This window comes from Penicillium chrysogenum, assembly GCF_028827035.1.
Source record: "Penicillium chrysogenum strain IBT 35668 chromosome Unknown utg000001l_segment0_segment0, whole genome shotgun sequence".
Classification (NCBI taxonomy): domain Eukaryota; kingdom Fungi; phylum Ascomycota; class Eurotiomycetes; order Eurotiales; family Aspergillaceae; genus Penicillium; species Penicillium chrysogenum.
Window position 1 is genome coordinate 798,672 of NW_026622749.1, and position 18,903 is coordinate 817,574.

General features: G+C 50.3%; 8 protein-coding genes across 8 annotated transcripts; 3 read left to right on the plus strand and 5 right to left on the minus strand.

The window, feature by feature from the left end:
- Window positions 1-168: 168 nt before the first annotated feature.
- On the minus strand, window positions 169-3,105 carry N7489_000326 (putative ubiquitin-protein ligase (Asi3); the record flags this gene model as incomplete). Its single annotated transcript, XM_056706081.1, has 2 exons — window positions 169-2,631; window positions 2,680-3,105. 2 exons carry the CDS (start codon window positions 3,103-3,105, stop codon window positions 169-171), a joined length of 2,889 nt encoding a protein of 962 aa, XP_056570383.1.
- Window positions 3,106-3,923: 818 nt separating this feature from the next.
- Window positions 3,924-4,341, minus strand: N7489_000327 (elongin C; the record flags this gene model as incomplete). The annotated part of the gene is made up of 3 exons (XM_056706082.1): window positions 3,924-4,062; window positions 4,126-4,174; window positions 4,224-4,341. The coding sequence occupies 3 exons, from the start codon at window positions 4,339-4,341 to the stop codon at window positions 3,924-3,926; spliced, it is 306 nt and encodes a 101-aa protein (XP_056570384.1).
- Window positions 4,342-4,496: 155 nt separating this feature from the next.
- N7489_000328 (SDR family NAD(P)-dependent oxidoreductase) lies at window positions 4,497-5,661 on the plus strand (the record flags this gene model as incomplete). Its single annotated transcript, XM_056706083.1, has 2 exons — window positions 4,497-5,451; window positions 5,504-5,661. The coding sequence occupies 2 exons, from the start codon at window positions 4,497-4,499 to the stop codon at window positions 5,659-5,661; spliced, it is 1,113 nt and encodes a 370-aa protein (XP_056570385.1).
- Window positions 5,662-6,312: 651 nt separating this feature from the next.
- N7489_000329 (E1 ubiquitin-activating protein ubaB) lies at window positions 6,313-8,799 on the minus strand (the record flags this gene model as incomplete). The annotated part of the gene is made up of 10 exons (XM_056706084.1): window positions 6,313-6,619; window positions 6,672-7,009; window positions 7,071-7,183; window positions 7,245-7,423; window positions 7,476-7,755; window positions 7,805-7,869; window positions 7,920-8,044; window positions 8,109-8,345; window positions 8,481-8,651; window positions 8,740-8,799. The coding sequence occupies 10 exons, from the start codon at window positions 8,797-8,799 to the stop codon at window positions 6,313-6,315; spliced, it is 1,875 nt and encodes a 624-aa protein (XP_056570386.1).
- A 934-nt stretch (window positions 8,800-9,733) lies between these two features.
- On the plus strand, window positions 9,734-11,163 carry N7489_000330 (queuosine 5'-phosphate N-glycosylase/hydrolase; the record flags this gene model as incomplete). Its single annotated transcript, XM_056706085.1, has 4 exons — window positions 9,734-10,202; window positions 10,256-10,410; window positions 10,458-10,689; window positions 10,751-11,163. The coding sequence occupies 4 exons, from the start codon at window positions 9,734-9,736 to the stop codon at window positions 11,161-11,163; spliced, it is 1,269 nt and encodes a 422-aa protein (XP_056570387.1).
- Window positions 11,164-11,428: 265 nt separating this feature from the next.
- Window positions 11,429-12,864, minus strand: N7489_000331 (uncharacterized protein; the record flags this gene model as incomplete). The annotated part of the gene is made up of 2 exons (XM_056706086.1): window positions 11,429-12,602; window positions 12,680-12,864. 2 exons carry the CDS (start codon window positions 12,862-12,864, stop codon window positions 11,429-11,431), a joined length of 1,359 nt encoding a protein of 452 aa, XP_056570388.1.
- A 205-nt stretch (window positions 12,865-13,069) lies between these two features.
- cyp5 (uncharacterized protein) lies at window positions 13,070-13,865 on the plus strand (the record flags this gene model as incomplete). Its single annotated transcript, XM_056706087.1, has 2 exons — window positions 13,070-13,168; window positions 13,251-13,865. 2 exons carry the CDS (start codon window positions 13,070-13,072, stop codon window positions 13,863-13,865), a joined length of 714 nt encoding a protein of 237 aa, XP_056570389.1.
- A 494-nt stretch (window positions 13,866-14,359) lies between these two features.
- Window positions 14,360-18,262, minus strand: N7489_000333 (uncharacterized protein; the record flags this gene model as incomplete). Its single annotated transcript, XM_056706088.1, has 1 exon — window positions 14,360-18,262. The coding sequence occupies one exon, from the start codon at window positions 18,260-18,262 to the stop codon at window positions 14,360-14,362; it is 3,903 nt and encodes a 1,300-aa protein (XP_056570390.1).
- Between the last annotated feature and the right edge of the window lie 641 nt (window positions 18,263-18,903).

An 18,903-nucleotide genomic window follows, 5' to 3' on the forward strand; every position in this document is an offset into this window, starting at 1 on the left:
AGCAAGTAAAGGAGTGACGGTCTGAAAAATCGCTATATGAAGGAAAAGTCATCATGTAAATGTGATTGATATGTTACAAACTGTTCAGTAATATGGAACCTATGTGAGCCAACGACATGAAAAAACCAAGCTAAAAGCCCGAGCGATTGAAACAAGTTGAACGTATGTTCATGGAACCCATAGACGCATGAATCCTACGACTTCCTGGCGACAAGTCACGCAACTGCCGAAGTTGTTCATGGCAAGACTAACGCGACAGTCCTCGCAAATGCATAGACAGCGACAGGGCCAGGTGATAATAGCCCGTGGGCTTGTCTGGCAGACCACACAGGGTGGACCATTGGGGCCGAGGCCTGTTGCGCCGGATTCCCACGTATGGGCATCGGAACTGCCCGATGATTCCGAGCGACGGGCGAGGATGAGCTTCTCGAGAAGTTCGGCTTCCTCTTCCGGGGTAGGTCTCCGCCTCTCGGATCCCGAGTGCATGGCGTTGAGCTGCTGGAGGCGGGAGGAGAAGATGATCCGGGATCTCTCCTTTTCAACTTGTTTTTGGTAACGGCTGCGCGTCATGATCTGTGGATTGTCCTGGTTTGTTTTGAGATGCGCGGCTAGAATCTTAGCTTCTTCTCTACTTTCGCGATCGCGTGGGTCGAGGAGACGGGCAAGTGTGCTCATGTCAATGAGGGGATCTTGTAGTGGTGGGCTTGCTCTGTCTGCGTATGGTTCGAACTGGGTAGGAGTTCGACGACCATCGTCCGACGGGTAATCATCCCATTCGGACTCCGAGGCATTGGTAGACATGGACACCATGCTTGTGGCGTCGAAGTCGTCAGAGGGCGGGGAATAATCAGAGGTTTGATCCTGGTTTCCCCATGCACCGCCAATTTTCCACCAGCTGTACAATCTCTCGTCTAACCGGCTTTCATCCGAGCCCATCCAGTCTGGCCGATTCGCGCGCTCTCGCTTCCTCATCTCGATCTCGACGTCAAAGTCATGGTCATCGGGGAGCTCAAGCTCTCCATTTTCCGAGAGGATCCAGAAATCCAATGGCTGTGATGAATTCATCTTGCCGGTGTTAGACTTCTTTCCACGATGGCCCACTATGCGTTTGAGCCACATTGGTCGAGCGCTTATTCCCAGTCGATCAAGCACATTATTGAGCCCGTATGCAACCCAACGGAGAATTATGAGAGAAATTGCACGGAAGAACGAGAGGACATGCCACAATCTGATGGATACTCGCACTGCGCCAACTCCCCCAAGCTCGGCTCGAGATTGCACGGCTCGAGCGCCGTTCTTCGGTTTCTCAACCTTCTTTTCGCGGTTGTAACCACTCTCCCAAGCCGATTGCTCTGGCATGTCGAAACTTGAGAAACCCATAGCTTCGATGGGCCGACTACTAGGCTCACTCTGCCAATCCCCATAAGATGAAGTGTAAGATGAAGACTTTCGCCTTGAAGCTTCAATCTCAGAGAGTCGGTCCTCTTCAAGCCAAGTCATCCGCCGTGCAACGACCGATTGGCCCTCGTTCAAAAAGACAGCGTCACTTGCCGCGGTTAGGGCGACGTAGCCGATTCGAAGCAGTGTTGTATAAAAGTCTTCGTGTCTGTTTATACGAATGCTTCTTATCTGGTTCGACCCTTGCATATTCTCATGCGCCATCAAGAAACGGTCATAGACTGAGACAGGTTGATCGTCAGTAGGTAGCGAAACAGCTGTGATGGTAAGTGCTAAGGTGTATATTGAAAGACAAATCACGATGCCGCCCAATAGAAAGATGTGAGGGATGAATCCCACAATGCAAACAGTCGGGAACCTGAGAACGCCAGTTTCGAGGCTGACGGGTGGACCGCCATCTAACCCCCATAACATGGCAACCATGAAGCAGGCACCCCAAAAGGCGGTGCTGAAAAACCGATATTTGCTCTGTTTCCCGAAGACTTCTAGTATGTGGGAAGTTGCACTATTGCAGCACGAGATCAATACAATAAGCAGTAGTTCAGGTGTGACATTCATGCGTTCCAGGACTTGCGATCTTGTGAGGTGTTCAAAGACCGAAGGTGAGTTGTCATCAGACCCGCCCGAAAGCGCACTGAGCGGGCTTTGTTTAGGAAGACCGAACAGGCCTAGTCCGATTGATTTACTGATCATCGACTCGGCTTCTGCGAAGGCGATGGAGTGTTCGAAGATGGACATCCCCGTCTCAGTCATCACAGGCCTGCCTTGTAATGCGCACGAGAGTGTTTCAATAAAGTGGCTGAAGCAAAAGAGCATAAATGTTGGCCAGAGTAGGGAAAATGATCCATATGGGATGCCCGGGTTGCTTCCGCGCGCCATCTTCACAGCACTGCACGACCGTTCCTCAGATTCCCATCCTAACAGGGTCGAACTAATTGAGTAAAGAACGCCCCCGTCACCGGAATAGTCGAACACGAGTTGCTTTCCGGGATATCCGTACCGCATTGTTGAAAAAGACGGCGATGTCTGACATCGGATTCCACGGAGCAGGCTGAGGATTTGGGAGGCAAAGAGAACGATAGGGATCAACCGGAGAGCCGCGCGCCTTTCCCAGCCTAGTCGAAGGTGTCGCCGTGTGGATGCATAGATGGTGATTCGGTTGAGGATGAGCGCCTAGACCTATCAGCATGGTAAGTGTACAAATCGAGAGCAGAGTCTCACCTCTACCAGACAGGCAAATGACCAAAGGCTGGTCAGATACCCAAAGAATCCACCGAGCTTCTTCATGGCGCCCAAGAACTCAGCAATGTAGTAGCCACTCTCCTGGCCGGCTGCATCGGCGAACTCATTGCCAGCCATGTCCGCAGCATGCGTTGCGGCCGTCCCGCTGGCTCCAGCTGCTGAACGAGCCCCGCTCCAGATGTTTTGGCCAAGGGCTTTGATCCCGGTTATTCTAGCGAGAGTTTGGGGAACTGTTCGGAGGGCAAAGGTCTCGGCGTGTTGAAAGGCGCGAAGGGGGGAGGTCAAGACCTGATGCGGTAAAGAGGACAAAGGAGACCTTTCCGGCGATAGTGTTGTATTCATATATTGCGAAAATGCTGCGCTAGATGTGGTTGGTATCGTTGAGGGTTCAACAATGCCTGACATGATGAGCCGGTGTATGCGCCTCTGCGGGTGACCCTTATCGGTGATCCGGGGGAGATGCAATCTAACAAAGGCCAGTGCATCCGACTGTGGGCACAGGCAAATAGAATGCTTAATAGTCAAGAGATGTTATGACTAGTTTGGAGACCACAGTGAGCAATGCTCCTGTGAACTGCATCCCGCAAATCCAAACGTATGGAAGAGTGATCTTCACGATGGCGGGCACTTCCTTGGAAGTTCGCCCCGGTGGAGCCGGCCCCAGCCCTCGGTATTTCCAAGGCCCGTTGCTATTCGCTGACTCAGCCGGAATATCCACCTGGGCAGCCCTGGAGGGGATATACTCTGGCCATCTTAACTAGTAGAGAACTTATGGCATGAATATGATGATATGATTTTGTATTTTATTTGTCTCCTATGATCCAAACCCTTTGCCGTGGTATCTTGGCAAGCGCGTTATCATTGGAAGTGTTGATCTGCCATCATCTTTAGACAAATTCGGCCATAGAGGTAATAACCGTTTGCATATGCTCAGATGGGATAAAGTGTTCTTGTAGAAATCCGGGATACTGCTACAGCAAAGACGAAGACATTTTCAAAATGGTAGTTCAATCCCATAGAATACATGCCACGACAAGATGCCATGACCAAATGTGTGTATGTGAGCTAGTCCGGAACTCCTCATGGTATTGTCGTAAAAGTCGAATATCTGTCATTGCGCCGTGAATCATTTCAAAACGATGTGAGCCGAAGCAAGGATGGATACCAGAGGTCTCAGTCAGGGAGGTGACAAGAAACCAAAGGCCCAAGGTACCACATGGAAATCAAGTATTCAAGAAATCAGCAGCCATCAGGAGTTCCAGGCATAACTCAGGTGGAATATCCATGTCTGGCACGTTAACCTGGTCCTTGTGTTTTTCATTGTAGCAAAAGTATTCGCAGATCTTTTCGACAACGACCCCACTACAGAAACAACTTTGTTAGCAATGTCCATCGAAAAGATAAAGAATGTAGCGTGAGACATACGAGTAGTCCTCCAGCACACATCTACCGGTGCGACCCTCGGGGAAGTTGGCTGTGGGTGGTTAGTACAACCCATGTAGCAATGGATCGAGTGCACGTACTCGAAGAAAGCATGAGCCGGAAAGTCTCTGAGACACAAGCTGCGCTGCGAGGGATAATGAATTCAAATCCGTCGTTTGAGACTATAGTCACAAACTCGGAGTCCGTGGATGGCGCCATGATGAAGCACGCGTAGTCGCGTAGTGGTAGGAAAGTGGCCGCTGTGGAGCGAAAGAGCCTTTTTGAGGTTGGCTTGTTGGCCCGTGCTGAAGCTGCCAGTGACGCACCCGACCCGATACCGCGTTTCGCTTGGAATTCAGACAAGGTAAAGCAATATGGCGAGTCTGAGAGTTCCTCTAATTCGCTTGCGAGTGCCTATGCTGTTTCTTCGGGCCTCATCAAGGTCCATCAATTCCCGCAATGGAGGCTACGTCAACAGCCAAATATCAAGTCATCCTCTAGGATATATAAAGCGATCATACTCATCTCAGCCAAGTGGAAACAACCCCAACATTTCATTCAAGCCTGGAAACCGACTGGCCGGTCGAAAATGCATGGTCACCGGTGGGACATCCGGCATTGGCTTCGCCATTGCCGAACGATTTCTACAAGAAGGCGCATCGACCATAGTCCTCGTCGGCCGATCTCAAACACGTCTAGAGGAAGCAGCCAAAAAGCTTGAGTCTCTCGCAGTTACAGTACGAGAGCTTGCTGAAAGCAACGACGAAGTCGCAACTCGCGCCCCAGAAGAAGACAACCAGCAAAGCACGCAAGGAAAGATCCGGCTACTTGTCGGAGATGTCTCAGATTCCGGGTCATGGATGCGTGAACTCGAAAAGGAAATGGTGAGCTATCTGATCTATGTTAACGGAACTCCCCTTCTAACCATCTTCCAGGCAAATGTAGACATCCTAGTCAACGCAGCAGGAATTTCGATATCGAACATTCTGCCCAGATCCGAGCTGGAAGATATCTCCATGATCCTTCGTACCAATCTCGAAGGCGCAATGCTCACTTCGCGCGCATTAATGCGTGCCTCTATCCGGAGTCGGATACGGAATCGGAGTGATCCAGCTGTGGGGACCAAACCCCCCTCGAAATGCATTATTAACGTCTCCTCTTTACTGGCGCTAAAGGGTGGAACTGGCGCAGTTCCATACGCTGCTTCCAAGGCTGGCCTTCTCGGTCTGACACGGTCATTGGCTGTTGAAGCATCGGCTTCGATGAAAGATATTGTCATTCGGTCGAATGCTATCGTGCCGGGGTATATTGAAACACCCATGGTTGCAGGTATGTTGGTTTAATGTAGATTTGTCCGTGCGTTGGCTGATCTCGGTGGTAGACTTTACACCAGGGGAGACCAGTAGGCTGAAAGATCTCATTCCTCTTCACCGATTTGGAGATCCATGCGAGATTGCTGATGCAGCTGTGTTCTTGGCGCAGAATGAATATGCCAACAACTGTGTGCTGAATCTCGATGGTGGATTGAGTGCCGTTTGATTCAATCCAAGTGAGACATGTAATACCAACAGAGCAAGTGTACTTGTAAATAACACCTACACTACAATATCAGGACATGATTAAACACACTAATAAGGATATCAGTAGGGTTCTCTAGGAAATAGCGAGCTAAACAGATAAAATCCCAATCCCTTTCTGGTGTGTCGCTTCGAGTCCTAAGCGAGCCAACTCCCTATAGTTGGGTACCTAATGGACATCAACTCCCGTTTACTTGCCCTTGCCAGTCTACATCCCTTCAAATACTACTGAGGTGACTCGTCAATTCCGGCAGATTCAACCTAGACATAAGTTTAATACTTTGCCCAGGCCATACTGCTATTCTTAGGTCTTATTCTAGTAATCTATCAACGCGGAAAACGCCATTGAGCAGTTGAGACACAAAAAACCCATAATGCATTACCATGTCCGTACCCAAAGCATACCCGCCAACCTGGGATTTTGAATCTTCTCCGCTTGACTGAAATCAGGTTCGCCTTTATGCCATATGATACAGAAGGGTTTGGAGGGGTAGATAGTAAGCAAATAGCAAAGGGGAATACCGAAAGTGCGAAGAGAATGATATCAAGATAAACACCTGCAATGGCTGATAGTATTACCTTGAGATGCCACGCGAAATTCCGTTTTCAGAATTCAATCATCGATCATGATGGCACCTTCCTCTTCATCGTCAAGAACGATAGCTTTAATGCCATTTGAGTCGGGAACGGATGCACTGGCGAGACGCTTCGCATCGTGGCTGTTGGGCTCCACCTCGTCACCCGAGCCCTCACGCTTGCGCTTCCCTGTCACAGCTGCATCGTCGGTTGAAGGAGGCGCAGGCTGCTCAGGATTTTGCGCATCATCGGTGGGGGGCTGCGCAGGCTGCTTGGGCTTCAGTGGTATCTCGACCATCTTCTGCAGCGTTGCCGGCTTGGAGTCTTCGGAAGATGGCTCACTTCTGCAAATCAATCAGTCAATGTTGCCAAGTATTATTGAAAAACGAAGCATACCTTGTCTTGATCACCACATCAAGGTTGACTCGCGCAGATTCATTATCATCTTTTACCGTGATAAAGCTGCCATTCTTAATGCCCATGTCAAACAACTTATCCGGCAGAGCATCGTCGAATTCTTGGTCATAGACCAGTCTATCGCCAATCAAAAGGGAGATGTCTCTGCCATAACCCAGTTCCATCTGAAGAACGTCATGGACGAGATGTTCAAGGGTTGCTAGCTCAGGGTCAATTTCGACCGGAACCACCAGACGGGAACAGACAGGGCAATCGGGATTCGGGGGTTTCAATGAGTCTGAATTAATCGCACGAGCACCGGATCTCTCCAGGAAAACCTTTCAGTGATGGCTTCGTTAGCTTTGGCAGTAGTGGAGGGAACCCTTGTTCGGTTCTTACCATTTTGGCCTGCATCAAGTTGTCTTGGAACACCTTCAATGACTGAAGAACACATAGCCCAGCCGTCATGGCATTGGTTGTTGCAATAGCAGGAATGATATTGCCCGCCATCTCTGTAAAAGTCTTGTCAGTAATGATGGTCTTGAAATGTGCACCCTTATTGGATAGACTTACGCTTGACGTCGAACTTGGATTTAAGTTCAAGGTGGAAGATAGCAGCTCGTAGATTAGCTGTTGCGGTAACGAAGTCCAAAGTGTCCACGTCGTCTTTATCGAATGTCAGGATCGGGGAATCTTGGTCTGGGAGCTTCGTTTCTTGAAGTTGCTTCAGACGACGTGCCAACCGGTTCAGGCTGTAGATGTTAGTTTATCGAACGTATGCTGTCGGGGACAGACAGTTTTTACCTATCCCTAAAGACGCTGAAATTCTCTCCCAATGTCCACACTCTCTGGTCCTGTGCAGAAACCGTTGAGGCAATTGAATCAGACTCTTCCTGGAGTTGGGCAAGGTCGAGAAGCTTTGGCGGCTCCTTTTCCTTCCATAAATCCGTCATGCCTTGTAATCGTATTATATCCTTTCCAAAGACCTTATCAAAGACCTTCTGGTGGGCTTCCTCTGTGTCAATCGATTGTCGTAACTCTTTGAGCTCCAGCGCTTCCTTGCGCAGGTCTGCAATTTCTTTTGCTAGCCGGAGGTCAGTTCAGCGCTGAATTATAGATGAAATTGAACCAACCGTTATCAGCGTCTTCTGTGCTGTCCACTTCCGGTGCCTCGTCGTCGCTATTTCCGAAAAGTTCCCTATTCAAAGGTAAGAATTTAAAGAGGAAATATGAGGAGCTGGATCTTACGGCAAGAGGTAGCTCTTCGCCCAAACGATGCAATGAATCGGCTCCTTGGGGTTGCTGCGGATCGTACACACGGGGAAGGACTTAGGGGTTTCTTTGACGTTGCAATCGTAGCACTCGGTTTCGGACTGGTGCAAAGCGCAAGTCAGTATAGGCCCAAATCTGCAGAACCAGACATCACTTTTGCCATACCTTCTGAATAACTTGGACCTGGCCATTGAAGCCAGTAGTTCCACTTTCGATCAAGGGCACATTGGCTACAAGACACATCTTGTTCACATGACGCCTTGCGGCGATGTTGTCCAGCGCATTAAACACGACGTTGAAGGATTCGAACCACGAGACGTCGAACTGGGCATCCATAATGTTCGCATGGTAGGCTTCGAGCTTTGCGTCAGACCGGAACTTTTGCGCAACTTCCTTGGCAACCTAGATAAAAGTATCCATGTCTCAGTATTCCATATCTGCCATCGCTGAACCGTTGGGGCAATGCGAATGCGCGGCGCTTAACTCGGCCGAATTCGCAAGGGAGCGTCGCAAGTGCGCGGGACCGGTTGAACGTACCAAGGCTTTTGATTTCTTGATATGTTCATGTCGAAAAAGGAACTGACGATTGAGATTGCTCAAATCAATGGTATCGAGGTCGATGATGTGGATTTCGCCGAACCCGGTAAGGACGAGGTTTTTCAGTAGCTCGCAGCCGATGCCGCCTGCGCCGACAAGAAGAACGCGTGACTATACGTGATGAGAGCACTGTTAGAATGTATTTTCAGGCTAGCGTCACTTGGACGCCAGGATTGCACGACAGAAGGGTGGTACTTACCTCTTTGAGAGAGCGAGTGAGGTCCACCCCGAGAGAGCGCTTGATGGAGCTATCCCGCATGGCGGGCAGGAGATGATGATCGCGATCAGGTGGTTGTGTAGTGGTGCAGTGGGTTAATAGTGTAAGTGTTGCAGCGGTGTGTCTGTTAGAGATGAATCGCGAAGGGGGAAAGGTCAAAGAAGGAGTAAACGAAAGGAAGTGCTGAGCCGGAAACAGTGACCGTTTGGCGATGACGGCACTTGCTAAGATTCCAAGAGCCTCACACGTGGGTTTCCACTTACTTTTGCTCTAGTTACACCTTTTCTACATTTGTTTTTCTACTGAATAAAAGAATAGTACTTTTTAGACTGTAATTGACGTCGTTTCTGTTCTTTCCTATATAAGTGATCGTCTTTGCATTCCGGCAATGTACAGGGCGCATATACTCTGATCGCCTTCTTCTAGAATGAATGAGCCTGAATTTAACTCCCATAAGACAATGTGCCTGTTTTATCCCTGGATGGTCATGATGATGCTATCCAGATATTCTGCTAGTCAGGTACCAGGTAGTCTAGACCTGCAGACCCTGACTGTACACTACAACCTCTCTTGTGCTTATAGCGAATACTTTTAGATACAAGTTGATATACAACTGGCATATACCACCACACCACATATTCTCCAACTTCCCAGATACATTATGGGCATCTCTGGGGTATTTTACCTGCTTACATAACCGGTGACTCTATCCAGAGACCACCGGGTCAAAATCTCGGTGTGGCGAGAACAAAAAAAACACGAGTCAACTCGAAGGGTTTGTCGAATTCAAGTATTTCTATATCGCACGTTTGCTTGGTCCAGCCTCAAAGGATTCGAATATCCAGGCGGGGTGGAATATCTGCCGGGTCTAGCATCTCACCGCAAGAGACCTCTTGAGGCATATCAAAGGAGATACCCCTGACTCGATATCTCCCCATTTGTTTTCAATCAAGATCGAACACGAAGAAAAAATACCATGCCATCATTGGACCCAATTCCGGCTCAAAAAAATCGCCAAGTCGAGGCCAATTCCGACGATGAAGCCGATCCTGAGTTGGTAGAGCTTCTTCGCCAGCATTTTGGACTGGGCCAAAAGCCAAAGGATGCCCCACCAGAGACCAAAGTGCTTGAGGGCGCGCAATATGTTTTTGACAATGCAATTGATGTTGCTGTCAGCCTTACTCACACCAAAGAAGCTGCCGAAACTATATGGCGTATGATGCAGAAGAAAGAGTATTCCACACACACCTGGTCGGAGCACGAATTACACCCCAAGACCAAAGATGAAAGCACAGTCGATTTCATCTTCACAATGGATTTACTGAACTTTAGTTTCTGGTCTGAGGAGGAAGAGGAACCAAAGCGTTTCTGCATCGAGTACCGTGACAAGCTGTGGACTGGTTATTGGAGTCTAGTTGCTGCACTACAAAGAGCTCTTGATGAAGGTCAGTTCCTCGATTGAACTCTGCTTCCGGAATGACCGCTTACCCAATTCCAGATATTCCAATCACAACCCCCGACTTCTGGGTGGATGAAGAGAGGTGTACAGACGAGCTACTCAGACATGTATTCCGGTCCGCAACAGAGGGAGAGATTCCTATGTTCCAAGAACGAGTGCAGTGTCTACGTGAGGCAGGCGAGGTCCTCTGCGAGGTATTATCTCATACAACATTATATATGAGTTATACTAACCGATATAGGAATTCGGCGGGAGCTTCGTCAACTGCATTGACAGTGCCAACCTTTCCGCCGCAGGACTAGTCAATATATTGACAGAGAGCTTTTCCTGCTTCCGGGACGAGACAATCTTCCACGGAAAGAGAGTTCGACTTTATAAACGTGCTCAAATCCTAGTTGCTGATCTCTGGGCCTGTTTCAATGGGGAAGACTTTGGTGAATTTCACGACATTGACAAGATCACCATGTTTGCAGGTACGGACCGCTCTCGCAAGGAATACTACTCCTTCAAACCAATTCTAATCATATATCCTAGACTACCGCATTCCGCAGATGCTGCACCAGCTGAACTGCATTCGCTACGCACCTAAATTGGAAAGCCATATCCGCGACCTGAAGCCCATCGAGCCAGGCTCAAACTGGGAGATCGAGCTTCGTGGGACGAGTATCTGGTGTGTTGAGTTGATCAAAAGAGAAATCGAAAAGCAACACCCCGAGGTCAAAATGAACCGCCAAAAGCTTCCTTCCAAGGGCATTTCTGACAACAAATATGAAACCGAAAACTCGGATGAGTCGGATGAGATATTGGAGATTCCTGAGGAACCGCGAAAGACATGTGGCATCAATGCGATCCTCATCGACTTTTTCTTGTACGACACGATGAAGAGCCTAGAGGCAGAGAAAAATGATTCCATCCCTCATCACCGGACGAGGAGCATTTGGTACTAAGGCGAGTGGTTATTGGTTTTGGCGTCATTGGCGGCGCATGGAGTTGGGTTGCCACAATGATAACTTTGACAACTTGGGACATTGGGTTGCTCTAGAGCAAAAGGAGCATACAATCGAAACATAGACATGGTGAAGCCGATTTCTTTGCTTATCGAGGGATGAATGTAGAAATTACATGTTGATTCATATATTAGGGTATCAATTAAACTAGCAAGCTGCGTCCCCTGCGTCCCCTTTCGAATAATCTCTGAATGCACGGCGGCAATTAAACAGCTGCACCTGCAATGCGAGCAATGATATCCGCTTTCCAATTCGCATAATCCTCTTGACGATCATCACTCAGCCAGTCAACTCGATCCTGCATCATTGTTCCCAGGCCTGGCAAAAGACCGCCCCGGGGAGCATCATCTGACTGCGAGGCGCGAGTACCACTCCCAGCCGCCGAACGCTTAGGCGGCCTAACGCCCCTGAGTGTCGCGTCCTCTTCGTCCAGGTCTTGGTAGGACCTGCCTTCCTCATCTTCACCAAAGAGTTGTCCAGCATAGGGGATATTCTCGAACCATTCCTGGCCGTTGGCCCACCCTTGCTCCATGATAAGAGTGATCCATTGATCAACATCATCGCGATGTCTCCGGTCATTAGCCTTCAGCCCAAGGCTGTTCAACGCCGTTTGGCGCATTTCAATAAAAGTCTTCTTGTCCATCTTCTGCGCTTCGATATCCTCATCTGCACCTGGCCCGGGGTTACGGCGACGGGCAAGCACAAGGAAGTATACAGCCACAGCCATGGCGTAGACCAGTTCTTTAAAATCATCATCCTTATCGGAACCATTGATAGACACAATAGGCTCCAGGAAATCCAAGCTCTCCCTGTCCCATCCCGGTTCGTCGTTGGACATGCTCGACGTAAGATAGAGGACGGACGACACTCCAGCAAAGATATGGGGAGGCAGCGTCCTCGAGATTGGAGGCCTAGACCAGGTATTTGTACGCGGGGCAGGCGTCGAGAGGATCTTGCATACAGTCCGGATAGCTGTCATCACCCAAGCGGGGGCATCTGGAATGATGGTTGACCCATGTGTATCCTTCGGCTGGGGGGCTGTAGCCTTTCTTGCCGATTTCGAGGGGCTCTCAAGCCGGTTTGCCGTGCTCATACTTCGTTTCAAGGGTGTGGACTTCGAGGGTGTATTTTGTAGTCCTCGTGGTGTTGGTGCTACTGCCTTGGAAGGGGTGTTCCTCGCTGTCGCGCCCTTCGTCGGCGTCGTATGCGTGGAGCCGGCGCGTGAGGGTGTTCCAGGAACCGATCCACTTGCTGAGCGTTTGAGGCCAGTAGAGCTTGATATGAGAGACCGGTCAAGGTATGAATAAAGCTTCTTGTATACGCGTGGAGGACATGGCGGATGTCCAAGCAGTGGAGGGAGTTTGAGAGATCGCGCCAGCCTACAGAAGTCAGACACGAGCAATTAGCATTCTAGAAACAGGCCATAGAAAGAACTCATTCGGGATCCGTGGCATACCTTCTGCAAGCGATTTCCGCGCAGGCATATGGTCGAGCGATTTCCTCTTCTGGCTTTAGACTGCTGGAGAAGCTCCGGGACTGTGCCACAAGTGACATAGCATAACTGAGTAGCTCTTGTGGGAGGTCATTAGCATGAGTCGGCACCAATGTACTCAATGCCTGCTCCACTGGCCGGTTGTTCATTGTTGGTGAAATGTTTTGGATCAATCGAGGAAAGGGCGGAGTAGGATGTGGCCGTGCCCAGGCAGGAAAAGGATCGTTGAGAAGGGAAAAAGCAAAGGAAGTTTCCGAGAACCTTTCAGCGTGTTTAAATTCCGAATTGAGCCAACTGTGCCTGAACTGAAGGATCCAAGCATCTGCAATTGCCTTGCGCATCGATAAGAAAATGATGACTAAGCAGTCTATCGGGCCCCGGGGCATCAATGCCGCATCTGGTTCTCTTGCACTTCAAATTACCTCACAGAGCACCATCAATATGTCTGTCACGGTAAGTTCACATATAATTAAAGCGCCATAATATTCCCACAGCTCTAGTTTCTATGGAATGATGCTAATTACAGCTTCAATAGTTACATACCACCCAAGGCGACCTCAAGGTCGAGCTTTTCTGCGAAGCAGTACCCCAAACAGCAGAGAACTTCCTCGCCCTCTGCGCATGCGGCGCGTACAATAACACCCCATTCCATCGTCTCATTCCGGGATTCATGGTCCAGGGTGGAGACATCTCTCTCGGACCCGCCGCGCATCAAACAAGTACGAAGCCAATGCTCGATTTCGAAATTCCGAAAGGCGGCACATCGATCTACCACCCGGCAGCAATGAACCAAGAAATCCACCTCCCGTCACTGCGACATAACGCGCGTGGCATTCTGTCTATGGCATCTCGTCCGGTAAAGGACAGGACGGCGCCTGGTTCTCAGGGCGCAACAGGTGCAACAATCAACGGGAGTCAATTCTTCATTACGTTCGCGCCGGCGCCGCATCTTGATGGCGCTAGTACTGTATTTGGGAAGGTGCTGAATTTGACCGCCCAGGATGAAGGTGGTGATGTTCTTACCAAACTTGAAAAGGCGAATGTCAAGGTCGACAAGAAGGGAAAAGTCTCTCAGCCCAAGGAGGGTGATGATTTTGAAGCATTCAAGATCAATAACATTACTATCCATGCAAACCCATTTGCGAAGTGAACCTTTCACGCTCGAACTGTCATGAAAGCTGGATGGTGTCCCAGGATCGAGCTCCGAGAGCCACGCTCAGCATGAACACAGCCGCTAGCTTAACCTAGAGACCCTCCTGCAATCCTGTCATGTGAAACCCAAAATTACTCACTCTCCAGTCATCTGAGTCCAGCTACGTACCGATGGCTCTCTGCTGGCTTTCTCGATCTGTCCTGCCAGCAACATTATGTGGCACCGCGAGTACGGCACACTCCGTTGCGATTACCGCCAGACGTTGGTTCGTGAAGATTGGTCGGCACATTTTCTCTGGCGATGAACACTTGCTGGCAAATGCTGGGCGCGATTAGATCTACTCGAGGGATCAAGATACCACAGAGAGACGGAAAGTGAAACTATATCGAGGTATCGAACATATCCAACAGTGTCAATTATTACCATAACTCCCGAATTAGACCACGAGATCCGAAAGAATATCTAAGTACAAAGCAACCGCTGGTCCCTGTTTATAAACCTTGCATTCCATCCAATTGCGTCCAACCCTCTCCAAGACAAAATAAATCCTCCAAAATCTTAACCTGCATCTCTACTTTTGTTTGATCTGACTGCGCCGCATAAGTCAAGAAAGACAAAGCCGAACACGACATCAAGAACCGAATAATTTGAACGTTTGCTGGCGCCGCTGCATTTCCAAGATACGCCTCCACAAAATCGGCTGTGCTCTCCTGCATCTCCTGTCGCGTAAGGCCATACTGTTCGCCCGTTCGTCGCAGCATATGCATGAAATGACCCAGATCTCGTTCTGGTACCCCAACCGGTTCACCATTCTCGTCCAGAGAACAGTGTAGCGTCGTCGTGTCGATCATAGTAACATGTCCCGTTGCGCTGTCATAGAAGAAATTTCCAGGATGGGCATCTCCGTGGACGACAGTGGTGCGCGGACGACTAGCAATGTCACGCTTGCAGTCGACAACAAGTTGATTCATTTTCTCGGGGAGCTGGTCCACTTCGAGTCCCGCGGAACGAATAATGTCTTTGTACACCAATGCCTGCTGGACTCGTTTCGTTGCGGCGTTAAAATACCACTCCAGATACTCTGTGCCTGGTCGCCCTTCGACGCTATGGGTGTGTAACCTGGCCAGGGTACGTGCGACTGCTTGCACGCCAGCATTGAAGACGGATAACATGTCCCTTCTCGCAGGTCCCGATGGTAGGCGGCCTATCTGCATCATGAGCTGGTAAAGGGAGACCCCGGGGGCAACTTGATACGTGACCACACCGGCTGGCTTATTATCCCACGTCATCCGCCCAACGCCCAACGGGGCAGCAGTCCTGATGTCACCCTTGGTCTGCAAAAGAAGCCATTCAAGGCTTGACAACTCCTCCGTGATCCCATTGTCCAATCCGTGGACGAACAGTTTAATCACAGCAACCACACGATCCTTGGATGGGTCATTGGATGCCAAAGATCTCTCGCCGTTTGCAAATTCATCGTTGGCATAAGCAAAGAAAATGATAGCACCAGAAAAGCCTCCCGGATGGGTGGGATCCAGACTCCGCAAGTTGACAGGACATCCCACGGCAGCAGAGACATGCTCTTCTAGCGCCGAAATAGTAGGGGCTATCTCTGGAAGACTTTGCATGACATCGTCGGCCTGTTTCAATGTCGGCTGTCCACTGCGATTTCGCGTCCGTGCGGCTCGACGCATTGACGATACCACGTTCATCCCAAGCGATGGACGAGGCCATGATGAATATGCTGGTGCAATGCTGCCATGAGCCATCTGTACTGTGTCTCCCTCGCCCTCCATCGCTGAACGAAGCAGGGCCTTGGCGGCGTGCCTCCACGAATAACCTCGCATGATTCGCTTCAGAGAATGAGCATGCCGTCTCGTTTGTTCCGGGTAACATCTCGCCTGGTCGATCCGATGAGCCCAAACGGCTACGCGCTGGCTCGTCGGCGAAGGTACAATTCCATATGTGCTCTCGTCCATCACCACACAGGCCTGACCAAGTTCCGGTGGAATGCGACTGCGATCAAGCGCGAGCTGGCCCGCACCACTTTCCTGCGTTACTAGGATGGGAACGCCCAGCCCGGCCACTTCGGTAAAGATCATCCCGAACCCCTCGTGCATCGAGGGCATGATTACCAGGTCCGCGTTACAGTAAAACCGCGAGACCGCGTTAGGGTCATCGGAGAAAGGGTGCAACCTGACGAGATCTGGCATGCCCGTCATCTCATCGACTGCCTGCTGCCAGCGCCCCACGTCTTCTGCCGGGACACCCAGTACGTCCAGGGAGATATCGTTGCCGGAGAGTGCGATCTTGCGCACAGCGTATACAGCGTCGTCTAAACCTTTGGCGGGGTCGTCTGCTCGGCCAGCGAGGAGGACCCGAAATGGGTCATTCGGCTGTCGTTGTTGCGTGCAAGCATCACCCGTGCGCACACCCGGAACTAGTTCATGGAAGCGGGGTCCCATCATGTTTGATCGTGGCCGATTGCATTGGCCCATCCACTCGCGTTCGCGTGCTTCCGTTGTGAGTACAGGCCCGACTCCAACGGCCAAATCTGCTTTAGGGAGAATCCTCTCGTCGAGCATTGCCAGCCGGGCAGCTTCAACATAGCCTAGCTCGCGTGTTTGTCCGTACCACTTCCACGCGACATCGGACTTTCGCAGGGCGCTGGTATGTGTGATGAGTGCGAGCTTGGCAGTGGGATACCATCTCTCGCGGATCAAGGAAGCTGCGGTGCTAGAGTATCGCGAGTGGCCAATGATGAGATTGAATGGGGATGGATGCTGGTCGTCTGGAATTGGCAGACCATAATCCCCTGGCTGGTGTATCTTCGCCACATGGTAGAGCAAGGCACTGGGGTCGTTTCCTCTAGAGGGAATGCAGACAACTTTCGCCCGACCATGACCCGTCGATGCGAATGTGTTTTTGACTTCATTGTCAGGCTCTACCATGAACAGAGTAACTGATGCATTGGGAATTTCCGACATGGCTTTGACTAGTTCTTGATTCAACAGAGGCAGACCTCCTTTACCTGGACCGCTGGCGTTGGCAACAACAAGCACTCTCCAGGGTTGGACTCTTTCGGGCGAGATACTGAGAAGACGTTCCCACTCAAATTTAACCTTTTCGCTGAGCTGAACGGCCTTATGTTCATCGCGTGATGTATCTTGCTTGTCCACAGCAGACCATAGTCGAGATAGCTGTGTGCGTGTTTTGAACAACCGGGCAAGACCTTCGTTGATTGGTATACCCTGTGCCTGATATGCTTTCCAGAAGTCCATCTGAACCTGGCCAATATCAGCTTCACTCATTCCGAAATCCCCGGCGTACTTGCGCAGCCGCTCGTGAAACCCAGCCGCATCCATTTCTGCCGGTCCAATAGGCCGCCCGCTCGCATCCATTGAGCGAGTCAGTCCCCCGTAGTCGATCATGGTGATTCCATGAACGGGGTCCCAGAAGAAATTTCCTGGTGAGGCGTCGCCATGCAGTAGTGACGCTACACCTTCTTCCCGGGAGTAATCGATTGCCCGGTCGACCAATGAGGTAAGTTGCTGTATTTGATCAGCTCCAATAGCGCGCTCATACCGCGCTCGCGATGGGCCCTGGATTTCTTGCACCCATCCTTGTAGCTTGTTGCGGAGCCTGTCGACAACAGACTCACTGGTGCTGCTCCATTCAGCGCTTTCCCGGTGCAGCTTGGCCAGTGTTAATGCCACTCCTTGGACGGCCGATATCAGGTCGGTCATCAGTTGATTGAATTCGCAGTCCAAAAGCTTGGCGGTGGGAATATTAGATGATTGGGTCTGGTGTGATTTATGATTTATTGTGATGCCATGGAGCGCGCCGCGAACAATATCATTCATCATTTCTTTCGTTTCGTCCGGGCAAGGCTGCTTCGCAATCAGCCGGAGAGTGGAGACCCGACCGATGTCACGGATTATTGTGTTGATTGCCTTACCTGCTGCGAGCTGGTAGACAATCACTCCCATAGGCTCTGCGGTGTTTTCATCGCGCGTCCTTCCCACTCCAAGGGGCCGAGCAGCAGACGGTGGATCGGAAAGAGATAACAACCTCCGATATGCAACGAGCTCTTCGAAGAAGTCCTTATGACATGCTGGTGGATATACTTTTGTGACGGCGACGTTCTTTTCTGGGTGGGTACTGTCCCGAACGAAGTAGATGGAACAGCCGGATTGGCCTTCTGCGCCGGATGCTTGAAGACGGTGTAGCTCGACGGAGTGACCGAGGACGGATTCAACGATTGCGGTGACGGAGCCGGTCTCGGGTAATGCAGTCAATGTGAAGTTGCCGTCGTCTTCTTTTCGAATGGTGAGCTTGTCGAGGGTGGTTGGCAAGACGCCCTCCAGCAGTCTAGCGCACTCCAAGGCGGCCATTCTATTGGGTTAGAAGGTTTGAATGGAAGAACGGAGTATAGAGGGAAAAAAGAGGGTACCAATATATTGTTCATTCGACTGTAATCGGCAAAAGAGGTTCTCTCTTAACTCAAGCTCAAAATACGGGGATGAGACAGCGACGATCAACACAATACCATACTAGGGTATTTATTCAGCCGTGCCACCTTATGCAACATACGGTGGATCTCGGTGTGACTAGGTCGATCGGCAAGAGAAAGGATATGCTCTCTAAATCGCGCCTTCGCGGTCGTGTGGGGAGCATTGCATAGCTAGCGTTCTATTACTCCGTGTGGTAACATATATGGGGTCACCGACATGCTCAACCTCTTTTGTGGCTGAATAGTAGGCTGAAGCGGGCATGTCCGCCTCTCCATAGCTTCCGTAGAGGCTGGATGTGTCTCAATCTATGGCTTAGTGGCTGAAAGGAGCAAGGAGCTACAGATCATACATCAGGTACTTGGGTGTGGCGTTATTGGAAGCCCAAATGGTCAATTTGCAAAGACTGATCTGAACAGGAGGTAGGGGCTTATCAACAACGTAATATCCATCTTCTAAGAGCACAGCTATACTGTCAAATCAGCGCCAGTCCAACTAGCCAAAAAATGACACGGGACATTTCG